This window comes from Carassius gibelio, chromosome B2, assembly GCF_023724105.1.
Source record: "Carassius gibelio isolate Cgi1373 ecotype wild population from Czech Republic chromosome B2, carGib1.2-hapl.c, whole genome shotgun sequence".
Lineage (NCBI taxonomy): Eukaryota > Metazoa > Chordata > Actinopteri > Cypriniformes > Cyprinidae > Carassius > Carassius gibelio.
The window spans coordinates 5,048,441-5,062,126 of NC_068397.1; the positions used below are offsets into that span (position 1 = coordinate 5,048,441).

At 34.2% G+C, this 13,686-nt stretch overlaps 1 protein-coding gene across 2 annotated transcripts in view; it reads right to left on the reverse strand.

The window, feature by feature from the left end:
• Positions 1-13,686, reverse strand: part of pde4bb (phosphodiesterase 4B, cAMP-specific b) — a 74,748-nt gene that overhangs the window by 13,081 nt on the left and 47,981 nt on the right. For both annotated transcript variants that reach the window (XM_052547859.1, XM_052547860.1), the window contains one exon: positions 1,032-1,144. In XM_052547859.1, coding sequence (XP_052403819.1) covers positions 1,032-1,144 — 113 coding nt within the window. The remainder of the gene's footprint in view (positions 1-1,031; positions 1,145-13,686) is intronic.

Below are 13,686 nucleotides of genomic sequence, written 5' to 3' on the forward strand. Positions count from 1 at the left end.
ATCAGTCAAGTTGCATGCTTTAGTGTTGACATTAAATGGAGTGATGTCTGTAGATCTCACATCAACATCTCATCATCAATGACGTTCACGGTATAAACCTCATAGACACTGTTCTACATGAATAACCACAGACTGCATTCATGCATCAACACTAAGAAATCCAGGATTCAAAGCTGCATTTGAGAGCTGTGACTAAACAATACCAGCAGACTATGGTAAAAGGATGACTAAAATGTTCCGACATTGTCTAAGACAAGCATCTTATAATTCCTAATAACTAATAAACCATCATAAAAGATACTTAAAGTGATAGTTTAGCTTAAGAAAATTTCTGTCACAATTTACTCACACTCATGTCATTACAAACCTGTATCAATTTCTTTCTTCTGCTGGACACAAAATATGATATTTGATAGAATGTTGTTAACTAAACAGCTTTTGTTTCCATTGACTTTCATTGTATGAATAAAACACACAGTGGAAGTCAATGGGTACCAAAACAGTTTGACTGCAAACATTCTTCAAAATATCTTCTTTTTGAAAGGTTTGAAATGACATGAGGGTGAGTGGATGATGCCAGAATTATGATTTTTGAAAGGACTATTGCCATAAGTAGTGTTTGTAAAATGCCACAATAGAGTGGAAAATCATTCATATTCCAACAAAACTTTGACTTACTAGGCTTTGAAATAACACATTAATCTGGAAAGCAATAAAAACGACTCTTCTAACACAAACTGAGAAATCTCAAACAGACAAGCTTATGCATTTATAAAAAATAAAAAAATACCAAAAGAGAGGTTTTGCAGCAATGCCGTAAAAAACACCTTTCAATGAACAGTTTCTAAAAAAAGAACATCTAAAGAATCTTTTTTACACTATAAAGAAGCTTTTGTGCAATGGAGAGATTCCATGGATGTTAAAGGTTCTAAATGGAACCGTCAGTGCCAATAAAGAACCTTTATTTCTAAGAGGACTGAAATGTGAATTCCTCTGTTTCCAGCAATGCTGAGGTAAATTGGGAGCCTCACCTTGTTGGAGGCCATGTCACTGACGGAGCGGTACGTCTGGATGGTCTCCAGCTGGTCCAGGCACCAGTCTAGCTCCTCCATGGTCTCCACGGCCAGCTTCTGGAAGGATTCATCTGGTAAGAGACACACGGATATGCATTCAGGATCCAGCCTCTGCTGCATGGCCAGAAAAGGTGGTCCGGTGGGAGGGATGCAGATAGAGGAGCAGTGATCTTTCATGGTGGGCTGAGTGCTGCTGATATAGTCATTCTACACTGATAGTAGCTGGATTAATAGCTCACTGTTCACTTCATAGTCCTTTCCATTGTGTCACCAGCTCGGTCTCCAAACTCACCTACTGTGCAGTCTCTCTCTCTCTCTGTGCTGATGTGTCAATGAGCCTCAGACCCAGGGGAGCTTAGTGGGAGGGGCTTAAAAACTCATTCCCTATTTCTCTCCTCTTCTGTTGACTGAAAATTTAGTTAATTGAATCAAATTGGGGAGAGAATGATTAATGCTTAACTATCCTGTTAGTAAAGGATCTTGATTGATGAATCTCATCAAAACACACATTGGGGTCATATTAAAAGCCAAAACAACAAGTAAATAAAGCCTTTTTTAGGACCGCAATGCATTTGTAAAATAGTTGTTAATTCATTATCATAACATGTTTTGAAAAATGTTCAATGCTGATGCTCATTAGATTTTTATGCTGTAGTGTAAAAAAAAAAGCACACACACTTACACACACACACACACACACACACACACACATATATATATATATATATATATATATATATATATATATATATATATATATATATATATATATATATATATATATATATATATATTAAATACTGTAATTTTCTGCCGTGACATTTTCTGTGAAGTTAAACAACATTTTCTTCAATTGTAAAATACAACACAATGTAATGGGTAATACAAAACACAATATTATATATTGTATATATATATAATAAATAGGAAATATTAAACTATATTTTAGAATTAGAATAATGAGAATTATAGAAGTGCATTATGATATTGAGAGTACATGAAAGTAATGCCATAAAAAAAGAAAACAAAACAAAAACAAAACTGTCCCTAAATATGTTTAATTGTCTTTATACATAAACCTTTTTGGGGATGAAAAAAAAATCTCAGACTGGTATGAAATATGACTCTTGAAAATATCTAGGTTTTTTTTTTTTTTTTTTGCCTAATTTAACAAGTTGAAACTATAGAATACTAGTAACAATAAAGACAGGCTGCTGGACAAAGCATTGACAAGACGACATAGAAAAGGCCTAAAGCTGAGAGGAATGAATCACACCCACTACAAATGCATCCGTCGGTTTGAATGACTCCACCCCTCAAACTGAGCATTAACTTTGATCTTTTAGTAGACACGAGGCTTTTCCAAGGTGGTATCAGCATTTATATTTATTGAGAGATCACGACTCACAGAACCCCCCACATCCATTTGATCCCCGATAGGGCTAACGAGAAGAGCTCTGAAATCAAAGCCAGGGCTGTGTTTGCAGGAGCAACCCGAGAGGCAAACTTTACTCCCCTTGCTGGCCAGCATCCAGTCAAAGCTCAACAGGAGCCAAGCAAAGTAAATCACTTCCCTTGAGGTTGAGACGCTGCTAAATCATGGGGCAGATTTCTGTGCGTCGCTCAGACTGGAGTGTCCCCTAAGGCTGCAGCTATAGATTTCACAAAGAGGGTAAAACTTTGCATGAAGAAAGAATAATATGTTGTCTAAATTAACATTTATTGAACTTGGGACATGTTGCACTGACAAGTTCATCTGGATTACAGTTAAACTCTACTCATGGATCTGTATTACACAACTATACTCACAACCAGAAATCTCAGGTCAGATACATACTCTATACAAGAACGCAAAAACATTTTCACTGTGTGTACAAATTGTTGTCTGTTAATGATTACAATGAGGATAAATTTAAGTCATTAATGTATTTAAGATTACTGTAATCTGATTACTTTTGGATTACTTTTAGATTACTTGTGAGCTGTTTATTGTTTTTATAGATTTGATTGGGATATACGGCGGAGTGTGCACGCTCGCTCAAACTGAATCCTGTATCTGCATTCACAAAGTCTGTCATAATCATAAACAACGAAGTGCTAAATAAATGTAAGCCATTGATTTGCTTCAATGATTATGGGAGTTTTTGCGAAAAATGCATAGCTCACATTAGACAAAAGTCATGGACCGCTTTAGTGCTCTTTGCTCATTCACTATATATTTATTATATAATTTATAATAAAAATAAAATCACCAAAGTGAAGATTACATTTTTTTTTAGTCCTTAAAAAGCTATTTCAAAATGTATAAACGGTCCTTAGTTTGTTTTGTCAGTAGCCAGAATACAACTTGCTTTTAATGTGTAATTAAAGTGGGATGGTCTGCATGAAAATCACACATGCCTCCCTAAATCTTATAAATGTCATGTGTCGACATGTTTTATTTTGTTATAGTAGTTTAATTTGTAAAGGTGTTCCTTTAAATAAAACCAGTTAATTTGAGATTTACATCCCTCTTTTTTTTCTTTTAGTTAAAAGATTAATAAAACTTCTGTCATCATTTTGAAGAAAGTCTCAGGGTTTTTCTGTCCATGTTATGAAGGGCAGTGGGGTCCACAGATGATTTGACATTCTTTAAAATTCGAAAACTCTAAATGCATCAGTTTGACCTGTTGTGATGCAGTTAAAAGACTCAAACGAATTTGGGGGCAATTTGTTTATTTATTTTGAGAAATTAAAAATACCCAATTTTTTAAGTTAAATAAAGCAAAGATTATTGCAGTACATTTTATAAGAAACTACCGTTTTAGTCTTTTTTATTTTAAAATGTATGGTTTAATTTAACATTCAATATATGTGAAATTAACTGGCAATTTCAAAGTGCAAATTCAATTCTAAACCAAATTACTGTCAGGGAACTTTTACTAAGGAATAAACTGCTGCATTAAATTGATCAAAAGTGACGGTAAAGACACTTATAACATTACAAAATATTTCTCAAATGCTGTTCTTCTAAACTTTATATTAGTTAAGAAATCCTTCAAAAATCATTTTTGAGGCTCAAATCAGCATATTAGTATGATTTCTGAAGGATCATGTGACTCTGATGTAATGATGCTGATGCTATTTTAAAATGATTAAAATATAAAACAAGAAATAAATGCATCTTTGATGATCAACCCCCACCCGCCCCCTTCCATTTGGTAGTACACGGCAGTGTAACTATTTTCCCTATGTTTATATCCTCTTGCTACACACTACAGAAATGGGAAATATAATGTGTACTTCTGTGCCCAGACTACTTCCTTTGTAATGTGTTTTGTGTTTGTTTTTTAACTGTTAAAAAAACTCAAAATGTCCTTACGTTGCATTATGAAGTACACTCTGACACAGTCAGGAACTCAGTGGTATGTGAATGAAGAATGATCGAGAGTATTGTTCTTGCCTCACATTATCCCCAACATATGAACATTTTACCCTTTTAAATCACAATAATATCTTAATGCAAACCATTATCCTATTATCCTGTAATAACCATTTGATGAGGAGCAGACTAAACAATCCAAACATTTGTCAAGAAAAAAGAGGCCTGATTTAAACAAAACATTAAGCAAGAGCGGTTTTCTGCTGCGGACTGACTAAGACAGCCAATTAATTACTGTGGTACTCATCATGCTCCTATGATTGTTCACGTGGCAGAAATACCACATGCATCGATTAGCATGAATGCTAGCGCTTCAATAAATCCGATCCCTAGAGTATAACCGCTGAGTGAATCGCTGAGTTCCAGAGAGCATCTACAAATAAAGTGACCACATCCAACAACGAGCTCCGGATGCCATCGCTGTAAAAGTGGGCGAAGGGTTTGCATTAACCCTGCTGACGTCTGTGAGGGATATACAGTGCATTACTCCTGATGAATAAGGTCGTTTGAGAGAAGCCTCCTGCGCTCAAGATGTTTCACATATGGAGTCCATTTAAGCGGCGTGTGTAGATCTGAAGCCTGGCATGAATACACACGAAAAACAGCATCAATATGTCATCACCACGGGAGCTTGAGGGAGAACAACGAGTGGGCAACTTTCACCAGGGGCCTAAGTGAAGCCAAGCATATGCCACCGACAACTAGTGATGCCTAAAATTATGGGCTGGATCATTCTTGTACAACCAGAGAATTGAAAGTAGCAATTTTAATAAATAATTACATACACACTATTATGGAAATAATCTACTTAACAGTCACATAAAAAGATAAAAGCTAAAATTTCAAACAGTTTTTAACAGCCTTACTGTTTTTGACTGTATTTTTAATCAATTTTTAATAAATGTAGCCTTGGTAAACACAAAAAAACCTACTGACCATGGATTTGAATACTATAATAGTACTAAAATATATAGTATTAAGTATAAAGAATCTAATTATTTCTATAATAATAATAACATAGTTCCAAAATAAAAGTATAGTTATACCCCATAACAACCACTAAAACACACTAGTGTCAGAGTAAAGGAGACCCTACTTTATAATACAGGCACAGCAGCTGATCAAATCTGCACAAACTATTAAAACAGGATGCATCTTACCTTTAAAATCAGAAAAATGATCATAACAATCTGTCCTGAACTGACAACTCATCCACCCTACACTTTGCAAAAAAAGAAAAAGTTCAAATTTGAACAACGTTAAATTGTTTGCATAACCTTCTTCAGTTCACCAGTAAAATCTTATTTTAATTATATACACACTATCATATAAAATGCAGCTTAACTGTCACAGAAAACATACAATTGACATAATTTCAAACATTATTTTTTTTTTACTGTTTTTGACTATTTTTGATCAAAGAAATGCAGCCTTGGTGAACACAACTCTTTTACTGACCCCAGATTTGAATACTAATGATAATACTAATATATATTATTAAAATATATAGTAATATAGCATTATAATTCATTTAATTATTTTATAATAATGATAATAATAAGTTACATCAATTAAATGAAGGTCTATACAGTTCAATAGTATTATTTACAATTTGATTAAATATAATGTTAAACAAACAAACAAACAAACATCCAAATAAATAAATATTAGGTTCCATGTATATTTCCCCAACTTGTTCTGCCTGTTTTTGCCAAAATAATAAAACACATACCATTTCATAGCTGGTTAAAATATTTGTGTGGCGAAAGGTTTTTGGCCGTATTCACATGCACTTAATTTACAAAAAATGTATTATTATTATTATTATTATTATTATTATTATTATTATCATATAAACAACATGGATATTCTTCAAAATTTCTGTTTTATTGACACTGTACATATATATATATATATATGTATATGTGTGTGTGTGTGTGTGTGTGTGTGTGTGTGTTTTGTAAATACAACAAGCATTGTTAGAGTATCTGAAAAGTGTGAGTGATTAAAATCCTACATAATTTTTTTTCATAGTGTCAAACATAATGACTACTATTACTCATACTAGGAGTGATGGATTTGAACAAAGTATAGTTACACCCTAACAACCACCAAAAACACCCTAGTTTTGCAGTAAAAAAATACTTTGAATCTTCTTTCAATCCGCTGATACCAGGGTAAAGGGTGGTAAAGTTCACCAGTTCAAATACAACAGGTACAGTAGCAGATCAAATCTAGACAACATCATGGTTTCCTAAAAAAACAGGAAGCATCTCACCTTTAACAAAACGCAAAAACCACCATGACAATCTGTCCTGAACTGAACTCATCCAGCCTACACTTCTCAAAAGAAAAAAACCCAACAATTTTACAGTATTGTGGCTTGCATAAGCATCGTTTATATCAATCAACCTCTGCATTATCTTTCACACAATTCTGAATAAATTCAATGACAGCAACAAAAATCCAACTCTGAGCACATTAAAGATCACTGATTTGTCAGATTTAGACACTACATTTTCAGTGCCCTCATACTGAACACGCACATCTGATACAGTTATTAGACTCAAAGTAAATGTCATAAGGTTTTTCATTGACCTTTAAGAAGCCAAACCTTCCTCGCTAAGGTCTACAGAGCGCCTGACTTTGTTTGATCGGCCTACCGTATGACTCTCTTCACAAAAGAGTGTAGTGTACATTTACCCAGAATCCTCTCTGTCCTACAAATCCACCTCTGTGAGAGCGGCCCCTCCTCCCTCCCCTCGCTGGCACACACTGCCCCTCTCTGTGTGCTCGTGCCCCGGGCCACACCGCTGATATATGGGCCAGGTTTTCTTGATTTGGCTCATAAAGAGGCAAAGAGAAACAGCTTCTCGTTTCGGCTGGTCTGCTGAATGTGACTCATGAAGTGACGACGGACAGCTGTGTGATTCAGACGCGTTTGATAGTCACGGCTAATTCTGTGTCACTTCTGAACGTCCATCAACATCTTACACGCAAAAAGTCAGATTGCACAAAATACTGCAATTGCAAAGCACAAAAAGTGAGTAATCACACATCTCTCCTCGCACATCATTCATAACCCACAGCATATAATAAATGTGTAGGACAAGTAATGTTCGTTCAAACTTTGTTATATGGGTCAATAATTCACAGTAAGTGAAAAATTCAAATTAGTTGAACTTAGCTAAACGAAACTAGTTTACCTTGGATTATTATTTAAATATATCATGAAGGTGTTGAAAAATACTTATACTTAATTGACAGTCTGAACTAACCTTGTCTTGTCATAAAAAGATCAAGAATTAAATGATTTTTATTTAATGCTCTAGATTAGGAAAACACATATTCATTATTAACTAAGAGTTTTCCCTCAGTAAACTTCTAATTTACTACTTATTAATAGTTAGTAAGGTACAGTAGCTGTTGAGTTTAGATATGAGGTGGATTATTATGTTTAATATGGATTAATATGTGCTTTATACTGTAAGTACTAATAAACAGCCAATAAGATAGTTATAAACATGCTAATAAGCAACTAGTTAATAGTGAGAACGGCTCCTTTAAATAAAGTGTTACCTATTTTAATTATATTATCAGGACAGTTGCATTATGCCCAACAGAGAAATTAAAATCTGTTAACAGAAGCCATTGTGTTTTATGTCTGAATCACATTTTGTGTTTTGGAGTAATTTTGCGAATGTCACGTCATTGACCCATATTGTGGATATTACAGCTGTCATGTTTTTGTCAGTGTTGTTTTGATCCAAACATATCCAAAATGAATAGAGCAGTCTGGGATAGCTTCCCACACACAAACAAAGGGAGCGTGGAGGTTGAGCTGATGGATTGCTGGAGTTGAGCTGACTGGATCACACACATGTTTGCTCTCTGGCATGGCTCGTTGGCTCTCGCCGTCCCACTCGTGTTTTTGTTTGTCTGGGCTTCGCACGTGGGCAGGAGGACTATAAAGCCAAACGGCTCCATGCATGAATCACCAGTGTATCATCGGGGTCAACTGCATTCAGACCGGTTGACAAATATGGCGGACGTGCTTATCTGCTGATCTTAAATAAAAAATTATAAATATCATTATTTTTGCAATTGGAAGAATATTGACGCTGTTTAATCCTCATGTAATTCTGTGGATCTTTTGCAGTGCTTTTGCATTATGGGCCAAGAGGGTCTTGTGTAGGTTATTTGACATTTATTGCTCCTACGAAACACTTATTTAGGGTCTAACTTTCACTGTCTACAGCAGTGTTTTTTTTTTATCTCAACCTACATCTGCTGCTGCAAACAACACTTTCCACACACTCCCTCTCTCATTTGCTTTCTTTCATATTCTTGCGCTCCCTCCTTCACGTCTGCAACTCATCTTGTGCCTGTTTGACAGCCTCCACAATGCACCATAGAGAGCTCTTGGCCAGAAATGACTTTAGGGAAGGGACGCCGGTCAGCTTTACAGCTCTGCTGACGTCAATGGCATAATTCAAATACTAACCGGGTGCAAGGCTTTCAGACCTGCGCTGCGCTCTGCAGCCTGCACGGGCCAACAGAAAATCTGGACTGGATTTGCAATGCGAGAAAACATCTAGGAGATTTAGAGCAACGGAGAATATTTTCCTGCAAACACATTCAAATCGAAGCAACAAGACATTTATTTCCAAGCACCTTGAAGCCATAAGGATTACTGTCCTTTTCGAGCAGTGTCATAAATTGATCCTTGAGATAAAACTTTTAAAATGCTTAACCAGGGTAATAAAACTGGTTGGATAATGAATTGCACACTTGACAAGTATACATACATATAAAACAATTCTCATGGATTAAGACTTAGCAGTAATAGTTAATGAAGTCTGCATAGTTTGCATTGAAATCCATATAATTATTAATAATAATATCAAATATTATTATGAAAAAACAAGTTCAGCTGCAGCTGACCGCAAGCTTCTATCGCTAGGGCTTCATGTCCCATTAGCTATCTGACTTACGTGCAAAAGCATGTAAACACACACATACTCTAGCATGCAAGCATGGTGTGGATGTGATGTTTACACATCCTGCAGCACCTCGTCAGAATATGAACAAAAGCAAGTCTGCAGCAATCTTGCTAATATGGTTCACAACCGCTAATAACGTCTGTGCATCAGCACCGGTAACCACAAAAACTGTTTACTGATTCACATCCAGTCTTGTATAATATCTTCAACTAACTAGTGGCATCATACAGTTGTTGGGTAATTTGATTATCATGTAAAGATGTCTAAATATTAAACTAAAGTAGAAGCTGCATAGAAACAATGCTGGAGGGTATTTTTAGCCAGTTTTGCAACTTTTAACCAGCTGGTAGGATGTATGAAGTCAGTTCTCCTTTTGTGTCTAAAGAAGTTTGTGTCTATTAGTTATCATTTTAAACAGCATTGTATTATATACATGTGTTGTATTTTAAGTTGAAACCTAACAAATGTATTTTTGTGATATATATATATATATATATATATATATATATATATATATATATATATATATATATATATATATATATCTTTTGCAATGATCTTTTGTGTCTTGCCCTCCTTGTGCAAGGTGTCAATGATCGTCTGTTAGACAACTGTCAAGTCAGCAGTCTTCCCCGTGATTGTGTAGCCAACAGAACTAGACTGAGAGATCATTTAAAGGCTTTGCAGTTGTTAATTAGCTGATTAGAGTGTGGCACCAGGTGTCTTCAATATTGAATCTTTTCACAATATTCAAATTTTCTGAGTTACTGAATTTGGTATTTTCCTTAGTTTTCAGTTCAAACATAAAAATTTAAAGAAATAAACATTTGAAATATAGCAGTCTGTGTGTAATGAATGACTATAATATACAAGTTTCACTTTTTGAATGGAATTAGTGAAATAAAAAAACTTTTTGACGATATTCTAATTATATGACCAGCACCTGTTTAAATGTGAACTAAGTGTCAAGTAAAACTGTGATGAGGCTGAGCATCCAGGCAGTGTTTTTTCTCTTGTTTTCATTAAAGATGCACAGTCTTCCTGCTCCAGCATTTGGCAGGCAGCACCAGAGAGAGAGAGAGAGAAAGAGAGAGAGACAGAGAGAGAGAGAGAGAGAGAGAGATTTACATGAGAAAGTATAAACAGAGGCCGGAGGATGAGACCTCTCTCCCTGAAGAGCCTGGCCCCTGATGAAAGTTCTTCTCTTTATTTTCTGTGTGTTTTTCTGCCTCTCTGTTCCTCCTTAATTTCTCTGGAAGTGTTTTATGAAGCCGCGGTTCAGGGCCAGGGCACTGGCAACAGAAACTTATGAAGACACAATGACAATAAAAAGCCTTTCTCTGCTGCTCTGACTCTTGAAGATATGCAGCTGAAATGACAAGATTGTTTTCAATAGTCTGTTAAAGGCTTGAACATAAGGTGTAAGATAATTATTTATAGAAACAACAGGACCACTGATAGTACATTATGTTTTGTTTGATTTGTTTGGTTTTTGTTGTTTAAATTTATGACAGTGATAATGATGATGATTACTATAAAAATCAACAAGAAAAAGTATTTTATAACGACAACAACAAATGATTGTTATTATTGTAATTATTATTATTATTCATGAAATCAACAATAAAAATATATATGTTTTTTAACCTTTTCTTGGGACATCTTTAATTCATTTGTCCATGATGACAATGATGATTATTAAAACCAACACAAGAAATACATAAAGACAATTACAATTATTGTAATTATTGTTGTTATTTAAAAAAAATAATAAAACAATAATAACAACAAAAACAATAATAATAACAATAATTATTTATGTTTTTTTTAACTTTATAAGGACATTTCTAAACAAATGGAAACAATACACTATCTATTTACTTATACCCATTCTAAACTAAAATACAGGAAAGGCTAGATAACACATATGATTTATTATACATCAGCACAGAAATAAATTGTAGCCATGCTAATAAATGACAGAGAACAGTCTATTCATTTCTCTGTTATTATATCTGTTTCATTTACGTTATTATTCCAAACCTGTATCTATTTCTTTCTTCTGCTGAACACAAAAGAAGATATTTTAAAGGTTATTGGTAACTAAACAGTTTTGGTTCCCATTGTATGAATGCAAAATACCATGGAAGTCAAAGGGAAACAAAACTGTTTGGTTATCAGTATTTTACAAAGTATCTTCTATTAAAATAAGCAGAAGAAAGAAACTCATACAGCTGTGGAATGATGGTGAAAGAATGTTACTTTTTGGGTGAACTATCCCTTTAAGTTTAACTGAATTATTTATTTCATGCCTCTTGATTTATTAATGCATGTGCATGTGTTAAGCAACCAATAAGTTGCTGCTGCTGTAAGAATTAAAGGAGGAAAAGTGAAAGTAAAGCATTTCAGTGAAAGTATTGAGAAAAGAAGCTCGGCTAATCAACTAGCAGCCACATGCTTAGCGGTGTTCTTACACACAGCAGCAGTCCGCAGGGACAGAAGCGTGCACAACATCACACATAATCTGATTTCCTCCGGTGCTCTTGATATGCTTTTGCAACGTAACTGAGCACAGTTTTCCACCATTTTCAGAGCGTGAGTGTGTGCTCCTTCCTGCCAGGACCATGAGGCGTCTGCGCTTTCAAACACACAGGAAGTGAAGGTACTAGTAGGTGGTTGGCAATGACGTCAATGAGGCTAAAAGTGCTCTGAAACAGGAACCAAAATTTCCCACAATCCTTCGCCCCTCCTTTTAGCTCTCAGCTCTGTAGATCAGTGGCTAAAGCCTTTACAACTGTAGCACACACACACATACACACACACACACAGCTCACAAACACCTGCAGGCATGTAAAAAGACGAAGATAAGTGTTTCAAACGGCTTTAGTTTTTCCTCATACATTAGAATGTGTCCTATTTTATGCTCTGCAAATGACTAAAGATAAACTAAACTAAGCTGGATGATGACATCAATGAAATTAAATGATGAACTTCCTTTAACTGTCATTTTGCATTATTGACACACTGTTTTCCTAATTAATGTTGTTCAGATGCTTTGACATAAATATATATATAAAGGTGACTTGACTTCATTTTATTTATTCAAAAAATTATGACAATCATGCATTTTAGCCATGATTTACAGATGACACCTACTAAAATGCCATTCAGTGTAACAATGGTTTATATATCAAAAATCTCGTCCGACATATTTAAAACAAGAATCATTGAATGACATTACAAGACTGTTTAAAAATCACAATGCATGCATTTCATTGTCATTTTTATTTTTTGCCACTATCCTACACCTATTTTGTATTACCCATTTGTCAGCAAGAAGCTTTTAATCATTTACAAAAACATAAAATGTATCGCTTATTCTTTTATATATTTTCAGAATATGTACTGTATACGCATGTTTAAATAAATATATCTGTTAAGCTAAATCACTAACCGATATTGTGAAATTTTAGTTTAACAAAATTTTTACAAATTAAAATACACCTTTTAATTGCATTTAATATACTTTTTATGTACTTAACATTAGTAAATTTGATTCTGACACCAAAATGGGACATTTCATCTTTCACCCAGGCACATTCACTTCACAAGCATGCTTTTTCTTCTCTCAGCATAAACCGAAAACCACTCACAAAATTCTTGCGTAAACATGTCTTGGCCTCAGATATCAAAAGAAAAATAGATTTTAGCATTTTGGATTCAATTATTATTATTTTTATTTATTTTTTAAATGATATTATTTTCATGACAGTTAAACAAGTTTTCCTCCAAATTCTACTCACTTTAATGAGAATGTTTGACTTTTTTACATTCAAATTGCTTTTGTAATTCCCATTATTCTCAATTGTGTTAATATTTTATTTTTACTATATGTTTACATGTACAAATGGAACAATCTGAAACAGTGTTCCTTCTTTCAGTTCCAGTGAAATGACAAAATCAAATGGCATCAAATTTGATGACATTATTCTCAGAAAATCATTTAATCATTCGAAGGATCATCTAACAGGGAACATGATGCTGATCGATCATTCTCAGTACAATTTCAAATTGATGGAATGGAATGTTCTGCTTAAGTTCACATAACCAAGAAGTAAAAAAAAAAAACAATTCTCTCCAGCAAATAAAAAAATATACAAATCCTAATTTAATTAATTAATTTAAATAA